This window comes from Macaca nemestrina, chromosome 15 (assembly GCF_043159975.1).
Source record: "Macaca nemestrina isolate mMacNem1 chromosome 15, mMacNem.hap1, whole genome shotgun sequence".
Lineage (NCBI taxonomy): Eukaryota > Metazoa > Chordata > Mammalia > Primates > Cercopithecidae > Macaca > Macaca nemestrina.
The window spans coordinates 34,038,375-34,065,495 of NC_092139.1; the positions used below are offsets into that span (position 1 = coordinate 34,038,375).

General features: G+C 40.7%; 1 protein-coding gene across 5 annotated transcripts in view; it reads right to left on the reverse strand.

The window, feature by feature from the left end:
- Positions 1 to 3,541: 3,541 nt before the first annotated feature.
- LOC105496130 (casein kinase 2 alpha 1) overlaps positions 3,542 to 27,121 on the reverse strand; it is a 64,393-nt gene continuing 40,813 nt past the window's right edge. For 4 of the 5 annotated variants that reach the window (XM_011766249.2, XM_011766250.3, XM_011766251.3 and 1 more), the window contains 11 exons: positions 26,809 to 26,920; positions 21,595 to 21,696; positions 21,018 to 21,068; positions 19,495 to 19,554; positions 17,511 to 17,594; positions 13,703 to 13,813; positions 11,079 to 11,180; positions 9,985 to 10,085; positions 8,693 to 8,841; positions 7,642 to 7,728; positions 3,542 to 4,935 (listed from right to left, as the gene is read on the reverse strand). In XM_011766249.2, coding sequence (XP_011764551.1) covers positions 4,820 to 4,935; positions 7,642 to 7,728; positions 8,693 to 8,841; positions 9,985 to 10,085; positions 11,079 to 11,180; positions 13,703 to 13,813; positions 17,511 to 17,594; positions 19,495 to 19,554; positions 21,018 to 21,068; positions 21,595 to 21,696; positions 26,809 to 26,920 — 1,075 coding nt within the window. In that variant the 3' untranslated portion in view covers positions 3,542 to 4,819. Of the gene's footprint in view, positions 4,936 to 7,641; positions 7,729 to 8,692; positions 8,842 to 9,984; positions 10,086 to 11,078; positions 11,181 to 13,702; positions 13,814 to 17,510; positions 17,595 to 19,494; positions 19,555 to 21,017; positions 21,069 to 21,594; positions 21,697 to 21,787; positions 22,245 to 26,808; positions 26,921 to 27,121 lie in introns of those variants that run through there. The other variant, XM_011766253.3, reaches the window with a different exon arrangement.

Sequence of the window (27,121 nt, forward strand, 5' to 3'; positions counted from 1 at the left end):
ACTTGGGTGGTAGGATTATGGATGTGTTACAGCTTTCTTTATAATTTGGTACATGCCTAGAATGTTTTACAGTAACAGTTTTGTTTTTTTTTTTTGAGACGGAGTCTTGCTCCATTGCCCAGGCTGGAGTGTAGTGGCACGATCTCAGCTCATTGCAAGCTCCGCCTCCCGGGTTCATGCCATTCTCCTGCCTCAGCCTCCCGGGTAGCTGGGACTACAGGCGCCCGCCACTATGCCCGGCTAATTTTTTGTATTTTTAGTAGAGACGGGGTTTCACCGTGTTAGCCAGGATGGTCTCCATCTCCTGACCTCATGATCCACCCGCCTTGGTCTCCCAAAGTGCTGGGATTGCAGGTGCAAGCCACCGCGCCCAGCTACAATAACAATTTAAATCACCTGTGAAGAAAAGATTCAGCGAGGTTAACTGATCCAAAAAATCACATTGCCAGACAGAACTCTATTAGAGGTAGGCCACTTGCAGTAACATTACATTGCTTATCTGATGGTTAAATTTAGCACAGAATCAAAGGAGAGCTATGAAGTCTAGGAAGTACTTATTTACTTAGGATTGAGTCCAGAACATCTTGTGACACCTTCTACATATCTGTTTTACTTGGAGAATAGTCTGAATTTTCTATTACAGGTTGAGCATTCCTAATTTGAAAATATAAAATCCTCAAAAATCTTAAAATTTTTGAGCATCAACATGATGCCTAAAGTAAATGCTCATTGGAATATTTCAAATTTCAGATTAGGAATATTCAACTGGTATATATTCTGCAAATATTCCAAAGTCCAAAAAAATTCAAAACACTTCTGGTCTGAACCATTTTGGATAAGGGATATTCAACCTATATTACATACAGGTAATATAGCAAGGGAAAAGCAGGGAGACTGAAGCATCTAAGTCTACTAGCCTTCAGATACCTATTGGGTCTCTTAAATAAACTTACTTCTCATGTTAGTTCAGTCTGGCCTGTGGCTTGTAATTACAGCTGCAAACTCAAGGACAAAGTTCTTATGATTTTGAGATGCTCTTTATGCAACAATACTTTCTTTTACTTTTTGTGTGTGTGTGTGTGTGTGTGTGTGTGTGTGTGTAGGGAGAGTAAAGAGGGTGGCAATGGAGTGGAGAGTGTAACTACAATTTATTAAGCACCTATTATTACAAGCCAAGTGGGGTGTTGAGCATTTTTCTTGTGCCATTCTATTCAATACTCTTCGATCCTGAGGGAAAATGAACCTACTTAAAAAACAAAACAAAACAAAACAAAAGGTTTTAATGAGGATTGCATAAGACATGCAAGGTCACCAGGGAGTTTACATGCAAGTGGGGAGACACAAAATAATACAACAAAAGTTCAGGTATTCTGAGGAAAAAGAAGGGCAAGGATAGTGATGACAGTAGGGGAAGCAGGACTCAAGGTAAAAAAATTTTAGACTCATTTTTTGAGGAAGGAACTGAGGATGACCTTACTACATAGCCTTTTTGGTTAAGTGTTTCTTTAACTAGGAAAAGGCCGTGGGAAGACAGCCTCTCTACTATGCAAACCCAATTCCAATCTTGGGAGAGAATCTCCTGGTGGGACAAAATTAGGTTTTTCAAGAGATACTTAAATGGCCAGTTCTAATTATAACCATACTTGTCAAAAGGCGAAGCAAAGATGAAAGTTAAAAACTGAGAAGAAATTAAAATGCCCACATCTGTCAACCAATCTCTAATTTTCTCTGCTACTTTAGGACTATAGTAATTAGCCATACCCTGAGGATCTACTTTACAAAATATATTGTCTGACCAGTCCCACTCTAACAATTTAATCTATCTCATGTAAGTTGGACAGGCATTTCAAGTACAAGAAACAGAATTCAAAACGTGAAAACTGAGCCATCTATCACACACGGTGTCGGTTGGAGAAGCATATTGCTCAGGCTGCAGGGACATTTCATTTATTTAAATGTTTTTATTAAAAAAAAAAAAATTAAAGACCTTCATGGCACAACTTCTTCCCAGCACAATTATGTTTTAGTTATACCAATTACAATACAATTACAACCAATAAATCAAGGTGGGGGAGGGACTTCTGGCTTCAAACTTAAAGAAAAGCAGAGGAAGAGGGGAGGGACCACTTCAAACAAAGTTTAAAAATACTTTAAAAAATCTTTCAGAGTAATTGCCAACATAACTTTTTATATCGGCCATTCCATCTCCTGCCATCTAAGCAATGCAGACACAGGTAGTGCTGAGAAATAAAGTGTCCCAATACAAGGTATACAGATGAGGTAATTTACAACAACACATAAGTTGTTACTCTGTAAACCCTTGCCTCCCCCCACCCCCCACCCAACTGGGTCTTTTGTTTTTTTGTTTTTCTCTCTCCATGCTTCTGCAGTGACTCTAAGTAGCATTTTTAAAAACTTCTATTTATTTTAAAAGGCTCTTGGGTGGCACCTCAGAGTCCTCTGCATTCACCTTCGGTTTCTTCCAAGGTCTGATGGGTGTAAGGAGGTCCAGCTGTCTGCAGCTCTCCGCATCAGCCTAAGCTACACCTAAATTTCCGAGCTACAAGGATCGGGTGTGAAGTCTTGATTTACAACCCTCTCCCCACCTCAAAAGAAAGAACTCATTAGTTATAAGTGTCCTGTTCAAATCACAATCCAGTGCAAACATAATCACAAATTGCATCTCTGGCACATCTGGTGCTTTTAGCTTCTGCACAAATTCAACATGGTAACCCTCACAGCATTCTAGGGCATAAAAGGGTCAAGTACAATAAATATCCACTGTAAGTGGTCATAAGGAAGAAAATCACCCTGCCACACAGTCAGAATGTTTTCCCTTCAGCTCTCCCTATCGTTGAGAAGCGCTATGAAAGGAGGCTTTAGCGTCCTCTAAAGTTAACCATTAAATTCACTAAAGCCACCACCTTGATAAAGTTACTAAAGCCAAGATGGGTTACAAAGTTAGATAAGTTCATTAAATTCAACTCCCCAAACAATTACGTTTACCTATGATGCCTAGGTGAGAAAGGCCTGTGAATCTATAAAGGTAGGAGAATGGGGAACTAAGATTTTAGGCCTTAAAGTATGTTGGAAGAATTTTTCCTAGTTCCCACAAGCAGCTACTGTAATGAATTAACAGGAGAAAATACAGAGCTGATGGTTTTGCTATTGTGCTTAAAAAACTAGGCTTCCTCAGTGAAGCACCTGATAAACTTAGGTGGTTGGATTACAGTGGAAAGTCCACTTTACACACACACACACAAACACACAAAAACTGGCGACTTTTTCCATCCCCAATCCCTGCACTGCTGAGACACAAAATGAGTTTTATGGCAAAGGATCCTTAATCCCCAGAGACGCTTTGGCTTGTGGTGCTTTTTTTTAAGGCCTCTCTGCCCTGCCCGGTACCATGGGTCGAACGAGGGGTGTATAAAAGTGGGGGCCTTAGGAAGCCTCCACGGTACAGGGCTGCAGGCCCCTCAGATGTGAACATGAGACACCCACCCAGCAAGACCTTTACACAGGGAACTTAAATCTAACCTTGATAAATAAAACCAAACGTTTATTTACACCAAAGAATTCCAACACTGGATCTTTCACATATGAAGGACAAAGTATTATATATATACACACAGCAAGGGGTGGCAAGGCTGTAACAAGAGAGTTTATAGTTTTCCCACAATTACAGGTCTACCATTTCAGCTTCAATGGAGATAGTGGCTTTGCTCCTATCTCTCAAGATACATTTACAAGACTGAGGAGCAGGTCTTCTCACTGGATGGCATGTGAGGGAAGGGGAAGGTCAGAGGAAAAGAAGTAGAAAGCTTAAAATGGAACTCAGTGTGGCCACATCTCCCATTAGCTCTAGCATGAAACCTGTATAGACAATGTTTGTTTCTTTTGTAAAAAGCAATAAGTTATGCCCAGTAACTAAATGAATTCAAAATGGCCAAGACAAAGAAAACTGAGAAAGATTTTGCCTTCCCCCTCCTACCAGCTATGGAGCACAGCATATTGGGAGATGAACAGGGAAAACACCAAGGTAAGGAGCCTGGGAGGGAAGGTATCAAAATTTTAAACTGAACTAAAACTAAAATTATAAATGAGTTGGATTTAGGGTTAGATCAATAAGACATGATTCTTACTGAACAGAAGTTTTTAGTATCTGTCTGCATTTCGGGTAGATTTTCAACATCTCGATGTAACTAAGACACACTTCTACGAGAGCCATTAGGATAACCCCACTGAAGCGCTTATGGAGTAAAGTGATGTAAGTGACCAGCAAGCAGTCCACTGCTCCTACAGATTGGGTCCTCCCGTCCTTCTTTCCTTCCTGCCTCCTTTCTTCCCGCCTCCCCTGAGAAACTACATTTTTGTAATCTCTGAAGAAGAGCACGAGATACCAACCCCCTAAAGTGTGGGATGGTGGAGGACAATGGTGGGAATGGGAAGAAATCTCCACCCAAATGCAGCAGCCGGGATTGAGGCTGGTTTATCTTTGCTCTTTTGTGATGAGGAACTAAATTTGGGAGGGGAGAAAAAAAATTTGTCCATGAAATATTCCACCTGCAGGTAATTTTTCAGGGAATCCCCTGAGTTATGAAAAGTTCGAGTTTAAAAAAAAAAAAAGAAAAAAGAAAAAAGAAAATCAGCCTATTATAATTTTTTTTTTTATGACTGAACTACTATAAATCCACAAGCAACGGTTCAGACACGGTGCTTCTGAAGTGTTTCACCCCTCCCCACCAGGCGCAAGCTGCATCAAGGAGAGGGTGGACTCCCCCACCTCTGCTCAGGCATCAGGAGACAGATAGGGCCGTTACTGCTGAGCGCCAGCGGCAGCTGGAACAGGCATCCCAAGGGGGTTGGCAGCAGCAATCACTGGTGAGCCTGCCAGAGGTCCAAGGGGTGAAGGGGTTGGCACTGAAGAAATCCCTGAAAGAAAACAGCTGTCAGTGAGCCAAAGACACCAACCATGGCAATATTACCAGTTTCTCATAGCACTCACTGCAAAAGGAACACAGTAATTCTTTACTGAAGACTTCTTCTTAGCCAGATTTTTACTTATACTTCAAGTCTGATCCTCAAATATTCAAGTTAAAGTGGCAAGTCCTAATCAATTTAAGAGGCAGGTAAAGATATCTAGGCTTGGACAGCTTAAGGAGTTTGTCCAAAGTACACGATTAGCAAGTGGCAACCACGGTTTGGATTCTAACCCAGGCCTGTCTAGGGCAGAGATGTCCAACCAGGTGACCAGTAGCCAACCACATGTGGCTGCTGAGCACTTGAAATACGGCTAGTGCAACTGAGGAACTACGTTTTAAATTTTATTCAATTGCAATTAAATAGCCTCATATGGCTAGTCACTACCATACTGAACAGCACAGGACTGCAGTCAAAGCTCATGTGCTCTTACACCATGCTGTCTTGATAGCTGGCAGCTTTCAAAATTACTAAAAGTCAATTTGAATGGGGAAAGAGCACTTTCTGTCTAAGCTAAAATTGTGTTTTGGAATTTATTTCCATTTGATTTCTTCTACCTCTCTAATCGTGTGTGTGTGTGTGTGTACACACACAGGTAATATATTCACATGGTTCAAAATACAAAAGGTTAAAAAAGTATACAAAGGCCAGGTGCAGTGGCTCACACCTATAATGTCAGCACTTTGGGAGGCTGACATGAGTGGATCACCTGAGGTCAGGAGTTCAAGACCAGCCTAGCCAACATGGTGAACCCCCCCCCCCCAATCTCTACTAATAATACAAAAAAATTAGCCGGGCGGTGTGGCACACGCCTGTAATCCCAGCTACTTGGGAAGCTGAGGCAGGAGAATCACTTGAACCCAGGAGGCGGAGGTTGCAGTGAGCCAAGATCGCACCATTGCACTCCAGCCTGGGAAACAGAGTGAGACAAAACAAAAAACCCAAAAAAGTATACAGTGAAAAATCTCCCACACCCTACTGCTTGGCCAACTTATGGCACCATTTTTGGGGGCATATCCTTCCAGAGATATTTAACACATGTACCATGAATATAATTTTATAAGAATATGCATATAAGAATCATATATAGGCCAGGTGCAGTTGTTCATGCCTATAATCCCAACACTTTGGGAGGCTGAGCTGGCTGGATCAATTAAGGTCAGGAGTTCGAGACCAGCCTGGTCAACATGGTGAAACCCCATGTCTACTAAAAATACAAAAATTAGCTGGGCATGATGGCAGGAGCCTGCAGTCCCAGCTACCTAGGAGGCTGAGGTGGGAGAATCACTTGAACCCAGGAGGCAGAGGCTGCAGTGGCTCAAACTGTGCCACTGCACTCTAGCCTGGGTGACAGAGCAAGACCCCGTCTCAAAAAAAAAAAAAAAAAATCATATATGAGAACACTATTTATACATTCTTCTCCACTCCTGCTCTTAGACCTGGCTTTGCATCTCACTTTTTTTGAGACAGACTCTCACGCTCACCCAGGCTGGAGCGCAGCGGTGGGTGCAATTTTGGCTCACTGCAATCTCTGCCTCCTAGATTCAAGCGATTATCTTGCCTTAGCCTCCAAGTAGCTGGGATTAAAGGAGGGATTAAAGGAGCCTGCCACCATGCCCAGCTAATTTTTTGTATTTCCAGTAGAGACAGGGTTTTGCCATGCTGACCAGGCTGGTCTCGAACTCCTGACCTCAAGTGAGCCAACTGCCTCAGCCTCCCAAAGTGCTGTGATCACAGGCATGAGCCACTGCACCTGGCCCTGCATCTTGCGTTTTAAATTTCACATTATTATATTGGAGTTGGAGATCTAACAGAACATGAAACACTTATTCATTCTTTTCTCTGGCTGCATCATAGTCCATTAAATGGATATACCATAATTGATTTAACCAGTTTCCTACTGATAGCTATTCTCAATGTTTTGTTATTACAAATAAGGCTACAAGTAAGTTTGGATATACATTACTCTGTACAGAGGTAGGATACTCAAGGGGTAAATTCTAGAAGGCAGCTAGTTCTTTTTTTTAAAAAAAGGGGGGAGGGGAACAGCAATTATTTGAGGGTAAGTAAGTAAATGCCTTCACTACCACAGTGCACCCACTTGGATGTTGCCTACATGTCTAATTCTCATGCTATGTGCCTGTAGTTCCTTGGAATAATTGGGTCCTCTATAAAGATTCACTATACATCATAATGATTCAATAATGAAAAACAATTTTACTTATGTTTTTACAACTGATAGGCACTCTATAGTTACTGTGGCAAATAACACAAAACTGTCCTTGTATACATACACACCTATGCACAAACCCCACCTCTATACCCATTTCTTAACATTGTTTCTAAGGGCCACGTAACTACTGTCATTTCAAACTATAAGATGAAATGGTGTTTTTCCTTTTCATGGCTTGGCATTTTCAAACCCCTATGCCAGAAATTTTCAGTTAGGAATGCTGGAATTCTAGCCTAGAAGGGGATACCCTACTCAAGACAGTTTTATTAAAGTATACCAAGTGTCAAGCATGCTGAAACCTGGTTAAAAAAAAGTCACAAGGCCACCAGTACAGAGAGAAAAGGTATACAAGAAATCAGATCACAAAGCTAAGAATAGTAATTGACTTCCACATTTTTTTGAAGAAAATTTACCAATGAACTGACCTGACATCATATTGGCGCTGCTGACGGGCGTACTGCCCCCTGGCATGCTAGATGAACCCATTCGAGCCTGGTCCTTCACAACAGTGTCTAAAAAAGAGACAAAAAGGCTAGGTTCTGTTTTGCTTGAAAGATTAAACTAATGGTCTGGGAGCCTGAAAGCAGCCAGCTTCATTCTTTGCGTTTTATTTATACTCTACATTATTCCCCAAAGAACTTAAGGTGGCAATTGCCTTCACCATTAGACAAGTGGTAAAAAATAGAAATAGCTTTTCTATCAAACTGTGGTAAAAGCTAACCCTTCAACCAAATGGTAGAAAGATGAGGTAATTATTTATAGTAGAGCTAATTTAAAATGAAGCTGGTCCTGTTGAGGTTTAATGGAGACAAGACACTGTAACTTGGCAAAGACAGTAATATATTACCAGTGTGCTCACAGCTCAGTACCAAGTAGGACAAAGCTATAGGTCCATGTAGGTTAGGGCTATGACCACATTCTCTATCCCAATCAGCCTGTCTGTCTGCTTCAGGTACAGGAGACTGGGCAAAAGTATAAATGATTCACTAGAAAACCATTACACTATTACCAAAGGAAAAATGTAATGTTGTAGCTAACATCACAGTAAGGATGGGGTGGATCTAAGTGGTATTTTCACTTAGAAAGGCACAGGTGGCTATATTCGCAAATCTAAGTCAAGGTGTTCATACAATATTAAGATTTGTAAGCCTCATTAGCCCTTTCCAATGAGTGATTACTAGAGAAAGGACAGATACAGGGCTGTGTATTCTAATTCAAACCATTCCAGACTGAGGTGTCATCCTCATAGTATGAAAGAAGTGTATTTAGGAATGCTCTTGTGTCATGTATTCTATTAGAGAAGAATTCTTCCAAAAATTCTGCAATGTAGTTGCCATCACTATCCCCACTGAAAGAATCTGAGGCTCAGTGTGGGTGAATTAACTTTGCAGCAAGCCAACAGGAGCTGGGATTACGACTCTGTTCTATAGGACTCTGGGCCTACACAAACTCAGTGGGCTAGATATCTGGACTCACAGAAATAGGGGTGTTCCATGGCCTCTCTTGCAGTAAGCCGTGACTGGTGGTCATATCGCAGCAGTTTGTCCAGGAAATCCAAGGCCTCAGGGCTGACAAGGTGCTGATTTTCACTGTGGACAAAGCGTTCCCATCGCTTTCGAGAGTGTCTGCAGGACCAAAAAAGGGAATGAGAAATGGGCCACGTGGGCAGAGAAGTTCGACATTTCATTTCTACATTTTTCTTAGTGGCTAAAAGCCCAGCCAAAAGCAAAGAGGGATCAAAACTCAAGAGAGTAATCTTGCACCACTGTGCCACTGAGTGGGACAACAAAGCTAACTGGAGACTGGAAATAACATAGGTAGAGTAAATAAAGACATCTGAGTCCTCTCAGTTTTAAGAAACATAATTCAGGTTACTTGACAGGACGTGACTGCTTCTGTGTAGCAAGGAGGGTCAGACGGCTGAGCTCACCAGGCCTATTTCCCATCCCCACACATATTCCTGGCATCTCTGCCACTTGGCCAGAAAAAGCCTTTGCATCAGGAAAGTCCGTCTCCTCCTGTTAAATGGTTAAGTGTTTAAGTACTGTATCTAGTCACTACTGTTAGAGTTGGTTGTCTGCATATAGTCTTTTTTTTTGGTGAGATAGGGTCTCACTGTTGCCCAGGCTGGAGTGCAGCCACATGTTCACGGCTCTCTGCAGCACTCCCTCCTGGGCTCAAGGGAAGCTCCTGCCTCAGCTTCCTGGTAGTCTGGACTACTGGCACACATCACCATCCAGGGCTGACTTTTTATTTTTTCATGGAGTCGAGGGTCTCATTATGTAGCCCTGGCTGGTCTCCAACTCCGGGGCTCAAGTGATCCTCCTGCCTTGGCCTCCTAAAGTTCTGGGATTACAGATATAAGTCACTGTGCCCAGCCTGCACATCAGTCTTAAAGCATGCATTTTCTATTTCAATTTCTTTCTCTTGGAGAGAGGTTTTTCACTTAAAGAAGCAAGGTAAATGAAGACAGATTTTGATTTTTGCCTCAACTGTAACCCTTCTACTAGAATCTATACTTCATTCATTTTGTAGGAATCCTCTAGCTATAATCCCTCCATCAGACTCCTATAAGTGAATTTGAATAAAGGGCCATTCAATGCAATGCCTTTATCAGAGGCCTGCTCAATGCGGCATCCTGTGGCACTGGACCACTGACATTCTGACAGTGTTGGCGAAGAGAATGTAACAATTTTGAAGATCCTAAGTGCCAGTTCACACCCAAAGTGCTTAAGCCACAGACGCACGTATTTTGTTTCATGACTTACCTGCCCAAGATATCATTGAAACGTGGATCTAATTCAATGTTGTATTTGTCAATATAGTCATATAAATCTTCTGTCCCCAGAACCTTGGCTATCCTCACCAACTAGTATTAAAGAAAGACAAAAAGCCATACCACAAGCATATTATATGATCAAATCAACAATTAATAATGACTGAATTAACATAAAGGGGTCATCATGTCTATAGGTATGAATGCTGCCTCCTAACAGTTTTAGACTTCAACTCAATGGGATAGTGTTAGAAAAAGCAAACTACTTTATAAACCGGTTTCTTTCTCTTGAAATGTCATCCTGGCGAACTCTTATTTTTCTCCCCTCAAAACCCAATTGAAGATGTCACTTCTTTTGGGAAGCTCCCATTGCACACTCAAACCACTCATCGCTACTGCCTTTTGTGCCTTGTCCACACTTCTACTCTGAAGTTATGACTATAATCTATTTTGTTGTACGTTTGACTCCCTTACAAGATCAACTATGAACTACTCGAGGGAAGAACTATTCTTTCTTTTTCTGTATTCCTCAGTACTGCATGACTTGATACAGAGTTATTGACTTTAATGGAATTCAGGTTGTATTCTTTAAATACATTAAAATTGGACACGGCACTCAAAGGGAACAAGGCAATGGTACCTTCCACAAGGTCCCAGAATCATTCCAGGTTCTTGTGAATGAAAGAGCCCTTTGATCTTCAAGGGGGAAGTGGAGTTAGTTTAAGAAACATCTATAACTCAACCCATATAAAGAGACAAAAGGATCACAGAAATAATAGGCTAACATATTAGAGAAAACTTCGTATTGGAGAATAACGTTGTATTAGGAGAATTCTAAGGTAATGTCCTATTTTAAAAATCTGGATGACAATTTGTATGTATTCTTCACAATAAAACAAGCAATGCAAACGACAAGGACTAAGAGGGAAAGTCTGATTTCAAAAGGCTAAGCTGGTAGCTCCCAAAACATCAATCTAAGGATCAATATCAGGGTGGCTGAACAAACAGTGAACTGAAAATTATAGGCAGTCCCGTCTATCAGTGCATTAGACTAGTAAATTTTTCAATAGGTATAACATATATTACCTGATCATAATTGTCATGTCCATGGAAAAATGGCTCCTTCCGAAAGATCATACTTGCCAGCATACAACCCAAACTCCACATATCCAAACTATAATCGTACATCTGCATAAAAGTAAACTCACTGTTATTATTTGTGAATCCCCAGGCTTGTCACTTCAAAATAAAAGATTTAAAAAAAAAAATCACTCCACTGACTCAAAATCAAAACACTAATAACATCTTCATCTATTTCTTTTTAGTCCTTTTTTTTTTTTTTTTTTTTTTGGAGACGGAGTCTCACGCTGTTGCCCAGGCTGGAGTGCAGTGGCGCGATCTCGGCTCACTGCAAGCTCCGCCTCCCGGGTTCAAGCGATTCTCCTGCCTCAGCCTCCTGAGTAGCTGGAACTACAGGTGCGTGCCACCATGCCCAGCTAATTTTGTATTTTTAGCAGAGGCGAGGTTTCACTATGTTGGCCAGGCTGGTCTTGAACGCCTGACCTCATGATCCACTCGCCTTAGGCTCCCAAAGTGCTAGGATCACAGGCATGAGCCACTGCGCCTGGCTAGTTTTTTCTTTCACGCATCTTTCACTAGGTTTTAAGATAATTTTTACTTTTTTTTTTTTTGAGACGGAGTCTCGCTCTGTCGCCCAGCCTGGAGTGCAGTGGTCGGATCTCGGCTCACTGCAAGCTCTGCCTCCCGGGTTTACGCCATTCTCCTACCTCAGCCTCCCGAGTAGCTGGGACTACAGACGCTCGCCACCTTGCCCAGCTATTTTTTTGTATTTTTTTACTAGAGACGGGGTTTCACCGGGTTAGCCAGGATGGTCTCGATCTCCTGACCTCGTGATCCGCCCGTCTCGGCCTCCCAAAGTGCTGGGATTACAGGCTTGAGCCACCGCGCCCGGCCTACTTTTTAAAATTTTTTATTTGAGACAGAGTCGCTCTGTCGCACAGACTGGAGTGCAGGGGTGTGATCTTGGCTCATTGCAACCTCAGCTTCCCAGGTTCAAGCAATTCTCTGCCTCAGCCTCCCGAGCAGCTGGGATTACAAATGCCCACCACCATGCCCAGCTAATTTTTTTGTATTTTTAGTAGAGACAGGGTTTCACCATCTTGGCCAGGCTGGTCTTGAACTCCTGACCTCGTGATCCACCTGCCTTGGCCTTTCCAAGTGCTGGGATTACAGGCGTGAGCCACTGTGCCTGGCTTTTTTTTTTTTTTTTTTAAAGACACAGGGTCTTGCTCTGTTGCTCAGGCTGGAGTGTAGTGGCACGATCATAGCTCACTGTAACCTCCAACTCCTGGGCTTAGGCCTCGAGTAGGTAGGATTACAGGCATACACCACTATGCTCAGCTAATAAACATACTATTTTGAATTGTTTTCTTCACTTACACAAAAAAAACCCCTCCAAATTGTTAGCCCATGGAGACCATCTAATGTGTATCATTAGTATTTTATTACATAAATGTTTCAGAATTTAATCTTTAATTTTCCTATAACAGGACAGTGTTCTGTTTTTCACAATTATTAGTAATACTGTACAAACTATTTTTATGCATAAAATGCTTTTTGAGCTCAGGGCTATAGCCTTAAGATCCCAAGAAAGAAATTCCTACAAGAACAAAGAGTCTGAAACTTTTAAAAACAACTGGTAATAACTTGGAAAGACTGGCATAAAAGATACTCCCAAGAAAACTTCAGATTTTTTTTTTTTTTTTTTTTTTTTTTTTTTTTTTGAAACGGAGTCTTGCACTGTGGCCCAGGCTGGAGTGCAGTGACCGGATCTCGGCTCACTGCAAGCTCCGCCTCCCGGGTTCACACCATTCTCCTGCCTCAGCCTCCCGAGTAGCTGGGACTACAGGCGCCTGCCACCTCGCCCGGCTAGGTTTTTTTTTTTTTGTATTTTTCAGTAGAGACGGGGTTTCACCATGTTAGCCAGGATGGTCTCGATCTCCTGACCTCGTGATCCGCCCATCTCGGCCTCCCAAAGTGCTGGGATTACAGGCTTGAGCCACCGCGCCCGGCCTTGAAAACTTCAGATTTTTAAAACTTGGCAAATCTATTATTAATTTGGTTCCTTTCTCCTTTTTCTGTGAGGAGAAAGAAGGCTTCTCGGGGGAGCTGGGGAGAAGACCTTTATATTTAGTATACAATTCAGAAGAACAAGAAAACATTCTTGAATTTACTCTGAAGATTGGTTAAACTTAGTTACAGGATGGGCATGGTGGCTCATGCCTGTTATCTCAGCACTTTGGGGAGCCAAGGTGGGAGGATGGGTTGTGCCCAGGAGTTTGAGATCAGCCTAGGCAATATAGTGAGACTTTCTCTCTATACACAAAAAATTAAAAATTAGCTGGATGTGGTAGCACATGCCTGTAGTCCCAGCTACTCAGGAGGCTAAGCTGGGAGGATCACTTGAGCCCAGAAGTTTGGGGCTGCAGTGAGCTATGATCATGGCATTGTACTCCAGCCTGGGCAACAGAGGAAAACCCTGCCTCAAAAAACGAACAAAAGGCTGGGCGCGGTGGTTCATGCCTGTAATCCCAGCACCTAAACGCACAAAATGATACTTTTTTTTTTTTTTGTAAATTATGTGCGAAATAAACACAGGACCAAAATTATGCCTGCCCTTCTCTTCTCACCTGATAGTCTACAAGTAGCTCAGGACCTTTGAAGTATCGGGAAGCAACTCGGACATTATATTCTTGGCCAGGATGATAAAACTCAGCCAAACCCCAGTCTATTAGTCGTAGCTGAAAAAGAAAAAATCATGAGCAATTTTATCTTTCTCTAAGATACCCACATTGTGCCATTAGCATACTCTTGATAAAATACACCAGATACGCCACTCTGTACTGAAACCCCTTCACTAACTACTTATGGCCTTCAGGATGAAAACAAAACTTCTCAGCTTGACATACAACTTTCTCCATGATTTTGTTCCTAAAAGACACAATCTCATTTGTGCTTTTACAAATTTCTTAAACTGCTCAATGACTAAAATGTCCCTACGACCCAGCCTATAATCCTATTGGTAAGCATCTCCTTAACTTTTGGGATATTTAAGTTAGCTCCTCAATGAAGTCTTCTCTAATTATCTAGATAGAACTGATCATTGCCTTCAGCCCCCTGAATTTTAGATATATTTCTGTAACAGAACCTAAACTCTTTATTACATGTTTTCTACCTTTCTTTTTCAATATGGATGACAAGCCCTAGGGGGTTTTATTCACCTTTGTAATTTTCAGAATTCAACATAATGCCTGGTATACAGGAGAAAAATGAATAAATATTTGCTGGATAGACGAAATAACAGAAAAGTCATACAATACAGCTTTTACCAAAACGCATCTTAAATATGGAAAAAGGGGTAAGAGGTAAGCTTATCTGCCCACTGTGCACAGCACGACCATGATCTGAAGTGCCAGCAGTAGGCCCTGAGGAATAACATCGGACTCCTGGGGCACTAAGTTTACTGCCTACATCTCAAAACTAAACCTTTGATTACTCCGTGCAAAACTACCTCCACTCATAGTCTCCCCCTGCTCAGTTAAAGGTGATATTCATCCTGTCATATAAGCCAAAACTTAAGATTCACCCTGGATTCTTGTTTCCCTCAGACCTCACATTTAATCTGTCAACAAATCCTGAAGCCTCTACCATATTCTGACCATTATCATCACCTCCACTGCCACTGCCCTGATCCAAGCCACCACCAAGTCTTGTTTGATATACTGCCATAGCCCCTTCTCCTAATTGGTCTCACTGCTTTCATTCTTGCCCTCTAAACAGTTTAATAAATACTAAATAATAGTTTAATAGTTATTTAAAAAATAATTAAATATTTTAAAATAAACATAAACAGCTTTTTAAAAGGATTGTTCAGGTTGCTATGGAGAGATTATAGATTCACAGGAAATTGCAAAAGTAGTAGAGATTCTCTGTACCCTTTACCCAGTTTCCCCTAATAGTAACATCTTACATAACTACAGTACAATATCAAAACCAAGAAACTGACATTGGTACAATTCAGAAAGATCTTATTCAGGTTTCACCAGTGTTACATGCACGCGCATGTTTGTGTGTGTGTTTCTATGCAATTTTATCATATGTGTAAATTCATATAATCTCAACAAGATATAGAACTGTTCCATCACCACACACGTCTTGTGTGTTAGCCCAACCCCTGGCAACCCCTCTGTTCTTGATCTCTACCATTTTGAGAATGCTACAGAAATGGAGTCACTGGCATATAACTCTTTTTGAGATTGCCTTTTTTCACTAAGCATGAGATCCACCCAAGTTGTTGCAGGTATCATAGTTCTTTCCTTTTTATTGTTGAGAAATACTACTTCATAATAATAATATATGGTATGGATATGCCAGTTTGTTTAACCATTCCCTCATTGAAGGGCACTTCCCCCCCAACCCCCCCCTTTTTTTTTTGAGATGCAGTCTTGCTCTGTCACCCAGGCTGGAACGCAGTGGCACGATCTCGGCTTACTGCAACTTCCACCTCCTGGGTTCGAGCAATTCTCCTGCCTCAGCCTCCTGAGCAGCTGGGATTACAGGTGCATGCCACCACACTCGGCTAATTTTTGTATTTTTTTAGTAGAGACGGGGTTTCACCATGTTGGCCAGGCTGGTCTCCAACTCCTGAACTCGTGACCTGCCGGCCCTGGCCTCCCAAAATGCTGGGATTACAGGCCTGAGCCACCGTGCCCAGCTTTTTCCCTCAATTTTAAGCTATTAAAAATATAGTTGCATTCATATACAGGCTTTTGTGTGGACCTAAGATTTTGTTGCTCTGAGATAAATGCCACTACAGGATTGTATGGTAAGCATATGTTTAGCTTTTCAAGAAACCAACAAACTATAAAACAATAGTTTAGCATTTTCCAAAATGCTGAACTTTACATTCCTACCAGCAATGTATGAGAGATCAAGTTTCTTCGCATTTTTTTTTAGCACTTAGTACCATCACCATTTTTCATTTTAGCTGTTCTAATAGATGTGTAGTTAACTGTTAAATTTCAAGTGAGAACATGCCAAAGCTTAGAATGTGCAAAAGCTTGGCCGGGCGTGGTGGCTCACGCCTGTAATCCCAGCACTTTGGGAGGCTGAGGTGGGCAGATCACAAGGTCAGGAGATCGAGACCATCCTGGCTAACACGGTAAAGCCCCGTCTCTACTAAAAATACAAAAAAATTAGCCAGGCGCCATGGTGGGCGCCTGTAGTCCCAGCTACTCGGGAGGCTGAGGCAGGAAAATGGTACGAACCCGGGAAGCAGAGCTTGCAGTGAGCCGACATCACGTCACTGCACTCCAGCCTGGGCGACACAGCGAGACTCTGTCTCAAAAAAAAAAAAAAAAAAAAAAAAAAAGAATATGCAAGAATATGCAAAAGCTCTCTATCTTCAGAGAAAAGGCCTAACAATGACCAATAAGGTTTTACATGATTTGGTTTTACCTCTTTGATCTCATTTCCTTCTTTCCCTGCATTCATTCTGTCCCAGCTTTATCCTTGAGGCTCTTCCAACATGCCAAACACATCCTTACCTCAAGGGATTCTGTACTTGCTATTTACTCTGCCTTGGGACATGTTTCTTCGTAAGACTGCATGGCTGGGTCCCTTCCAGTGCTCTCTAAAATGTCACCTTTCCAGTGAAACCTTCCTTTACAACTGGTTTAAAACTGCAAATACCCTCTTGCCATTCACTATTCTTGTTTTTGATTCTACATCAAAATAACTTTCTATCCCACCAGCCTCCCTAAATGTAAGCTCCTAAAAGACAAGCATTTATTGTATGTTTAGTTCACTCATATATCCCTAGCCCCTAGAATGGTGCCTTTGACATACTATGTGCCTAAAAAAATTTAGTTGCATAAACAAATCACCTACCTCCTCAAAGACCACAACAGATAAGTCATCATAGCTTGGTCACCTTAAAAAACTGAAATGTTACAGTATGTGGCCATTACAGCTCTCATGTAAAAACATTTGTAGACAATAGGGGCCTCATGACCAACCTACTAACAGAAATAGCATTTTCTGTATATTTCATCCACTTAACTGTGCACATTTAATTCTCATGAATACCTAGTTGCCTGCAGGGCAATTATTACCCACACTGTACAAGAAAGAAAAAGAAGGCAAATGAAGACAAAGTAGTGTCTCAGTAAACTAGTTATTCAACAAATAAGACTAGAAGCCACGTTTCTGGGCTTAGAAGATGAACATTTTGCCCACTATACTAATGTTTCCTTCTTGGTAGCATTCTTAGGAATATAAATAATGGTTCAAACATATTGATTTGTAAATTCATTCATTCACCAAATATTTATCAAGGGCCGAATAGGTACTAGGGTCTGTGACAAGGGATAAAGTGTTGAAGATGGGCAATTAACTACATCACGGAGATAAATAACACTTGTCCGTCTATCACTTTACCTTTCTGTGCTCATGATCAATCATGACATTATGGGGCTTCACATCTCTGTGCATAATTCCCATGCTGTGACAATAATCCAGGGCCTGTGGGAGCAACAGGTAAGAAAGGAGTTAGCCTGAATAATAGTTAAGAGTCCTTTACTTTTCCCTCCATGTTAATTTTCCTTTTAGCCTCACAATACCCCTGGGATTCAAGCTGAGGACAGTCACTTCCACAGCAATGCTTTAGAGACTTGTTCATGATCTCATAGTCAAGCAAACTCGGTTCTCTGAGCTTAGAGATCTTTTTCTGATATAGTTGTTTCAACATGTTTTCTGTCTTAAAAAGACCCAAAGTATACCCAAATCGCACCACTTCAAATTTTTCCGTCTTGTACAGATCCTAGATTATTTTCACAGACCCCTCAAAGAAAGAAAATAGATCTTTACTACAAACCTCTTATTCAAAGAACAGTAATTCTTTAGCAACTAAGAGTCTATAACAGAGGTTGGCAAACCACAGGCCAAATTTGGCCTGATGTCTGCTTTTGTAAATAATGTTTTATTGGAACATAGCCATGCCTATTTGTTTGCACATTGTCTATGGTTGCTTTTGTGCTACAACAGCAGAGCTGAACACTACATGGCCCACAAAGCCTAAAATATTTACTATTTGGCCCTTTAAAGAAGTTTGCCAATGCCTGATTTAGGTGATCAAATCCAATCTGAAATGTTTCCAACCTCAAGCTAAAGGGAACTGAGTACTATAATCTTCGGGGTTTGTTAATACCAGCCTTTCAGTCAACCGATGTTATTGGCCAAATTCTTGTCCTTCCTGAAGGGCAACTTGTGTTCCTACAGTTCCCAGGGCTAGGCAATCATATCTGTAACTTTCTAAAGCCTTGCTTGCCACACACTGCATGAGCCAATGGAAAGATCAAGTATCTCCGCTGGCACAATCTCCTCAGGGTACTTCTAAGGCTCCAACAGCAGACTTTATGTCAACTCTTGTTTAGTAAGAAACCTTAGCCAACTTTTAGCAATTCTCTCATCTAGAAAGCTGACTTTGTGACTACTGGGAACAAGATATTTGGTGACCCCACTTTAGAAATGAAAGTAAATTTTCAATTAGCAATCTGTAAGCAGAAATTTACACAATCCTTAGGACAATTACCCTCTGAGAACTGAGTTGAAGTTTACTGTTTTATTTGTTGAATCTTCAGTGAAAGTATACCAAAAGCTAGCACATCAGGTGTTTTCACGAGTTTTGAAAAATTAATTTTAACTTACATAGGGGCACACACAGATTACAAATATTTGTTAAGGGGTCAGTCCCAGCTATTTTACAAACACCCTTTTTCAAATTGTTCTAAATTATACTCCTACTAGACCCCATTCCATAACCCTTGGCACAAGGGTTCTGATCCTATTATTAATTTTTATTTATTTATGTATTTAGAGACAGAGTCTCACTCTGTGCCACTGCACTCCAGCCTGTGCAACAATCATAGCTCACTACTGCCTCAAATTCCTGAGATCCTCCTGTCACAGCCTCCCAAGTAGCTGGAATTACAAGCATGAGCCACCATGCCCAGCTAATTTTTAATTTTTTTGTAGAGACAGGGTCTCACTATGTTGCCCAGGCTGGTCTTGATCTGCTGGCCTCCAGCAATCCTCCTGCCTTGGCCTCCCAAGTAGCTGGGACTTACAGGTGCACACCACCATGCCCAGGTAATTAAAAAAATTTTTTTTGAAGAGATGAGGGTCTCACTATGTCACCTAGGCTGGTCTTTTGATCTCTTGGCCTCAAGCAATCCTCCTGCCTCAGCCTTCCAAAGTGCTGGGATTACAGGTATGATACTATTAACTTATTAAAAACTTATATAGAGGTCCCTTCTTTCAACATACTTTACAAAGTTAATTTGCTGGCTTTTCTACCATCAATTTACTATTTAACAAAGAGAAGACCAATTTAAAAAATATTTAGTATCCAAGGTTCACTTACCTTCAGAATCTCATACATGTAAAATCGTATATCATAGTCTGTTAACGTCTGGTACAATTGCTGTTAAAGACAAATGTTTGAGCCATGAAATAATGCTGACAGAAAGGCATTTTTCACCCTCACCCACAGTAATTCAAACCAAGACTTCGCTCATTTACCGTTGTTCCAAGATCTGTCCATTCACTGCTCTCTATTTCTCCAACATTACATTAATTTTAAAGAGATACTCTGGGTCTTCAACTCTTAAAAGTGAAGAATTACTTAAACATATATTGCAGAAGCTATAATCCACTGTTAGAAACATACCGATCTAGACACATTAATATGCACTGATACACACCTATAATTTAGTTTGTTTTTATCTTCAGACCTTCTCAAAAAAGACATTTTGGCAAATATACTGCCTCCTTACTAGAGAACTAACTCATTTTTGGCTTATATAGTTAGCCCTGCAGATCACCAGTGGGTATGCAGATGGCATGATGCCAAACCTGTTAAGTCAATTTAAAAAACTATTCTTGTTCCAATAGGAAAGTAAACTCTGTGAACAATTGTTATGTATCCTTTCCAGTTTCCAAAGAGTTGCAGAATGTTTTTTACATGGACATGTCTTTTTTTTTTTTTGAGACAGGGTCTTACTCTGTTGCCCAAGCTGGAGTGCCGTGCTGCAATCATAACTCACAGCAACCTCAAACTCCTAGGCTCAAGCGATCCTCCTACCTCAGCTTCCCCAGTAGCTAGGACTACAGGCGTAAGCCACCATGCCCAGCCACATGTACATCTCTTTAAATGGTTAGCAATGTCTTCTGACAAAGTTTTTCTTGAAATTATCATTCCGACTCTAAAACAGCTCCTCTTCCTTTTTCCCTATCTCTGCAAAAGAATTCACTAATTTATTAATGTATAACATTCTGTATACTGGAGTGGTGGAAAGGCAAATCAAAGATCTTCTACAACTTTTACTCCAAAAGAGTAGCTACATTCTTCTGTAAAATTGGAACTGTATGAAATTAAGTAGGCCACTGGATAGATTGGAATTCTGAGATATCTCTTATAGAGGTTTGTGTTATGGCAGAATTTGACATTACCCTTCCTCGATCCCTGCCTTTTAAGATCTATCGCCCACGGTTCCTGAGGAATCCTAAGAAATAAGCAGTCCCTATTTTTATATATACAATATATTTCTTCCAGAACACTATTGTTTAAAGCGAATGTCGTAAGGCCAGATCCTAAGTGAACATGGGTTGCTGCCTTCATTAGGTTGAACATCAGCAGAAACTGTCAACTAAGTAGTGAGAAGTAAATGTATTGGTCATTAAAAAGAACATTAAACAAATGGGCAAAATATCAAGATGCAGAGAGTGGACACTGCTTGTATAGGAGTTCTTCTATCTTAATTTGCACTGTAAGGATGAAAATCTTTTTAAAAACAAATTCGAAGCAAGCTCTTCTAACAGCATCATCCCCAAAGGCTATGTGGTCTAAAAACCCACTAGCCCAAAACAGTTGGTTATAGATTATACCTTGAAGTCTGTGTTGTTTACGTGTTCAAAAACCAAGGCGGGGGTTCGTGACTAGGGGAAAAGAACAAAAACAAAAACACACATTAGCAATAGCCCTGACAGCTTTAGTGGGGACAATGTTTGCGGATGCTGCATGGTGAATTTGGCAGTCCTCGCCTCAGTAGTAAGAAACCCTCTATTGCTACAAGCCCTCCCCGCTCTGATTATCACCACACTTAGGTCATTTTTGGGATGGATTTCAAACAGAAGACATGGAGCTGAAGTCTCACCAGGCTCTAGGCAGCCCGACAATGCGCCCATCGCCCATCGGCATCGGACCTGAGTTTGCAAAATGGATTAACACATTTCAGTTTCCAGTGCTATCAGTCTCTTAGCCTAGAAGAATAAGAAATAGTCTGTGGGTGGAGGTCTCTTTGAAAGAAAGACCCAAGCTAGTTAAATGGTATATCTGATTAAGCACTTTCAAAGCAGGACTTAATGATGAGGGTTGGGGGAGGGAACAAAAAGAGGCCAGTTGTGCTCCAGGTCAAACACCATCTCAGCCCTGGTGGGCCTTGCTAACACCTACTATACTCACCACAGGGTCTTTTACAATGTCTGCCAGTGTGATGATGTTGGGACCTCCTCTCAAATTCTCCAAAATCTTTATTTCACGCTTAATTTTCTTCTTTTTTACTGGCTGAAAGGGGAAAAGTACATCAGCAAAAAAAAAAAAAAGACACTCTTTTTCAGAGTATTTCAACATGTAGTGTAATACATAAATGGCTTACTTATGAGCACCTTGAAGGAAGAAAATGTCACATTCATCTCTGAATCCTTCTCCTAGCACTGTGCCAGGTATTCTGCAGGTACTTACAAACGTTGAATTGAAAGAAAAAAAGATTTCTATTCCAAAGACCAGACTTCTGCAGAATTAGTATTTCAATCATCAGTCTTGATGTTCACGTTTTAAAACATGTTAAACATGTTAATGTCTTAAAACCTTACAAAGTAGCAATTTAAATGGTTAGTAATACTAAAGAATATCTTGAAAAGCTTTTTATCAATTAGGATGAAACATGGTCCCTTTCCATTTCTTCCTCTCATCAGGGCCAACAACAAGGATGGTCAAAACATCTTTATGTAGCATAACCCTGAGGGTAAAGTGTGGGTCTTGGAGTCATAATGCCCAATGTGAAACCTACCTTTACTACCTGCTAGCTGTAATGGCAAACTACATAACCTCTCTAAGCCTTTCGTTAAGTGTAAAATGAATAACAAGAGTACCCATCTCATAAGATTGTTCCAAGAATCAAATGAGGTATTTGAAAGACTTCAGAATATGGCTGGAACATAACATAATAATAACTGTCTAGCCTGATCGCCAATACTCTTTTTTTTTTTTCTTTTTGAGGTGGAGTCTCGCTCTGTCGCCCAGGCTGGAGCGCAGTGGCGTGATATCGGCTCACTGCAAGCTCCACCTCCCGGGTTCACGCCATTCTCCTGCCTCAGCCTCCCGAGTAGCTGGGACTACAGGCACCTATCACCATGCCCAGCTAATTTTTGTATTTTTAGTAGAGATGGGGTTTCACCGTGTAAGACAGGATGGTCTCGATCTCCTGACCTCGTGATCTGCCTGCCTCGGCCTCTAAAGTAGCATTCTAAAAAGAGTACTCTGCAGAGTGTATCTTAAACATTCCTTTGTCCTCACCCATCCTTTCCACATCTGTTCTAGTATGGAATCCTTTCCATTTTTTTTCTGAGGAGGGCCTTGGTCCAACTGTACCTCCTTTATAAAGCCTCCTCCTTCTTTTCTTTTTTTGAGATGGAGTCTTGCTCTGTTGCCCAGGCTGGAGTGCAGTGGCACGATCTCAGCTCACTGCAACTTCCACCTCCCAGGTTCAAGGAATTCTCCTGCCTCAGCCTCCGGAGTGGCTGGGATTACAGGCACATGCCACCACGCCTGGCTAATTTTTGTATTTTTAGTAGAGATGGGTTTTACCATGTTGGCCAGGCTGATCTCGAACTCCTGACCTCATGATCCAACTGCCTTGGCTTTCTAAAGTGCTGGGATTACAGGCATGAGCCACCGTGCCTGGGCTTATAAAGCCTTCTCCTGAATAGTCTAAAACAGTCTTGGACCAAAGGAAATACAATGCAAACCACATGTGTAATTTTAAACGTGTTTCTTGTGTAGCCACATCAAGAAACTTAAAAAAGGACAAAATTAATGTATTTTATTAATCTAAAAATCTTATTTTAACATATAAATCAATGTAAAAAATTACTAATCTATTTTACCTTCTTTTTTCTGTATTAAACCTTTGAAATCTAGTATATTTTACCCTTACAGCATATCTCAATTCAGCCCAGCCACATTTCAAGTGCTTAACAGCCTCATGCGGCCTGTGTGCCTGCTGTACTGGACGGTGCAGGTCTTTTCCGAGAGTGTTGGTCACCTCAGACTGGATACCCTGCATAGAACTCTTAGAAGTTAAATACATCTCATCTCTTCATTTACAAGACTGGTAGTTACTAAAGTTTGATGACCAACAATCACCTGGATTTTTTTAACATACAGACTCACAGAACCCACCAAGATTTACTAAATCAGAATCTTGAGAGGGAAACGGGGTATTTATTTTTAGATACTTTCCAGGCTGATGATCCAGGTCCAGAAACTACTAAATAATATACTATAAATTCTTTTAACTTTGTCTTAAGCCTCAAGCACATGGTAGCAGAAAGCAAGCAGATTTTGACAGTTCTCAAAACCTGGCTTTGTGGTTGCGCAGTGTTCAGAAAAGCATTTAAATGTTTCTCATTGCTGAAAGGGACTATACTTGCCCGTCAGTGATTTACATACCACAGTAAGAACAGGTCCAATGCAAAGGGGTACCCAATAAATAGAAGCTATTTTACTGATGACTTCCACGTAGTCCACATTGAATTCAACCCACAACCTCTTACCCAATACAATATCTACCTAAGAAACAAGATAATAGAAGTTTTCTCTTCCTGCTGGGAGATCTTTCTACCCTGCAGAGACTAACCCAACAACTTACCTACTGTTTTTCATTAACCCAATTGCTGGATTTTTTAGTGGGAAAAAAAGCTTCTGGTTGACAAAACTATTCTACAGAATCCTTCGAATCTATAAACTTAAAAAGCTGGTTTGTGACAGACCAGGCAGCTGACTCAGGCCCTAATTTAATGTGATCAATGCCACTTTTTCTTATTAAATAAATAGGGGAGATTAAAAATTTTAAATATGGTTTACGAAGGAACTTCATCTATACTTACACCACCTACCCACAGTTACAGTAAAATATACAATACAGTTAGAAAAACTGAGCTGAAAAAAATCTTTCTAAATCACCCTTCACTCAAAACCATCAAGGGCTCACAATTATCTACAAGAGACAAGTCAGAATTTTAAGACTGCAAGGAAATGCAGAGATTTTTTCCAGGCCTTCATCAACTTAATCTCTCTTTCCAAGTTCAACTCCTATATGTGGTCACATAACATCTTTCACACGAAATATTTCTCTCACTTTTCCCTCTTCCTCTTTTCTTATCTTGGTGTACTCTATAGCCTGCTTCCCTTCACCACTTCCACCCAACACCTATCCAAATCCTCCTCCCATTTAGCCTGAAGACAGCTCCAGGGAGCTTTTCCTAACTACTACCCTCTTCTGAACTGTAGACCCACTATTCATGCTTTTCATGTGGCTCTAAATAATAATATATCACCTCATTCTATCATATACCTTTCCATATGAATATCACCATACAATCATAAAGAACTCTAGTCTCCAAGGCATGTATATATGCACACAATTTTGTATTTAATCCTTTTTGTTTTTCGACACAGGGTCTCACTCCCATCGCCCAGGCTGGAGTGCAGTGGGTTTCATCACAGATCAGTGCAACCTTCAACTTCCAGGCTCAAGTGATCCTCCCACTTTAGGCCCTCGACGAGCTGCGACTAAAGGCACATGCCACTACACTCAGCCAACATTCTTTTTAATAGATGGATAAACATGTCCTAGGTTAAAAGGACTACTGTGGCTAGTCACCCAAATGTTTTGATTTCCAACCTAGTTCTCTTTCTACATATTTCAAGAGAGATATAAATACTTAAACTCTTTGGTTCTCAAATGGCATGTGAGGCACCCCAACAATGCACAGGAGTACTGTGGAATACTTTAATTTTTTGAGGAAAACACACCAAACAATCATTGCATCTGTCAGACACTGGGTGCACTACCAGCTTGAGGTAGTTTGTAGTTTCAACATTAGATTGTATTATATTCCTTGTGAGGGCGCATATTTTTTGTGAAGTTGGGTTTGCAGTAGTTGCTGTGATAAAAAGCAAGTACTGCGCAAAAATCAATGACAGGATATGAGGGTGGTGGTGTCCAATCCGATTACAACATTTGAAAAGCTATGCAGTAACAGGTCTACGTAACCCGATGGTAATAAATTATAGTTACTAAGAATAAAATTATTATTTTTCTTTTTATTTATGTGAGTAACTTTTAAAATGGCTACCAAGTTGTTAAAATAGAAATACTTAGCGGCCAGGTGCAGTGGCTCATGCCTGTAATCCTGGCACACTGAGAGGCCGAGGGGGGCGGATCACCTGAGGTCAGGAGTGTCAGACCAGCCTGACCAATATGGTGAAACCCCATCTCTACTAAAAATACAAAAATTAGGCAGGCATGCTGGCGTGCACCTGTAGTCCCAACTACTCGGGAGGCTGAGGCAGGAGAATTGCTTGAACCCAGGAGGCGGAGGTTGCAGTGAGCCGAGATCTCTCCACTGCACTCCAGCCCGGGTGACAGAGCGAGACTCTGTCTCAAAACAAAAACAAAAACAAAAAATAAAAAAAAAAATAAATAAATAAAACTTAGTTATTTGGACCTTGCTACTTAATACACAGATGAGGTATTTCTTGACTTACGAGTACCATGAAAAATTACTAAGATAGTATAAGTGTTATAAATTGAGAAAGTTTGGAAACTTCTACTTTTCAGTGTCAAATATGAAAAAGTTCCTGTGGTAAGGAACTGTATGTTAAGTTCCCAATATAAGACAGTGCACAGCATAGTTATAACTAAATTAAAAGTTGTATATTGGTAGCCCAGAGGCCAAATCTGGCCTGTGCATTGTCTTTTTAAATCTTGAGCCAACACAAGTCAGGAGAATTCATATACAAATATAAATTTCTGGCTTTTCTTTGCAAAACAGAGTATGAAGCAACAATGGACTTGCATTACTGCAGGGCAATCATCAGCTTCAGCTGAGAAGCAGCTAACTCCTTTTGAAGAGGCATGTGTTTCCCAGTTTGTTTCAGTCCCTATCACTCACATCTAAGCATGGGCAATTACACCAGACTAGCTGCACTGATATCATCTGTCTGTCCCCCTTAAGTCCTGTGACTCCTCATCCTTACAAAGTAGAGGCAATTATTTATTTATTGAAAATAAAAGCCTCATTATATAATGAAAAGTATAGGAAATAAGTATTAGGCAAGAACTGGGAGAGAAGAGACTGTACCTTTGCTCCCTTACTCTGCCACAACCTAGCAATATAAGTCAACTCAAATCACTTCTCTTGCTTCAGTTTCCTGATCTGTCAAATAAGCAGAACTTGTTCTATTGAGTTCACAGTATACAACAAAATTTTATTTATTTGCTTTGGCACCAAAAACTTTTAAAATGCTGTTTTAAAAAAGTCTTCACAATCTTCACAACTATTTTTAAAAATCTATATTCCAAATACCTCTGAAATTATCTCTTGTACTCACCTTGAGAATTTTAACAACAACTTTTTCATTATTTGTGATGTTGATGGCTTCAAATACTTCACTGTATTTACCTCGGCCTAATTTTCGAACCAGCTGGTAGTCATCTTGATTTCTGTGGATACAAACAAAATGACTTATAAATGGTCAAATTATCAAGCATCAATTCAACTTACAGGAATCTACTGCCAGCAGGTGTAAAAGAAATAAGAGGTATTTCAAATAATTCCCAAATTGGTTTCATTGTATTTTTTTTAATTAGGCCACTTAAAAATACATGTTCCAAATCCTAGAATTAGAAAAACTTACACCTTTC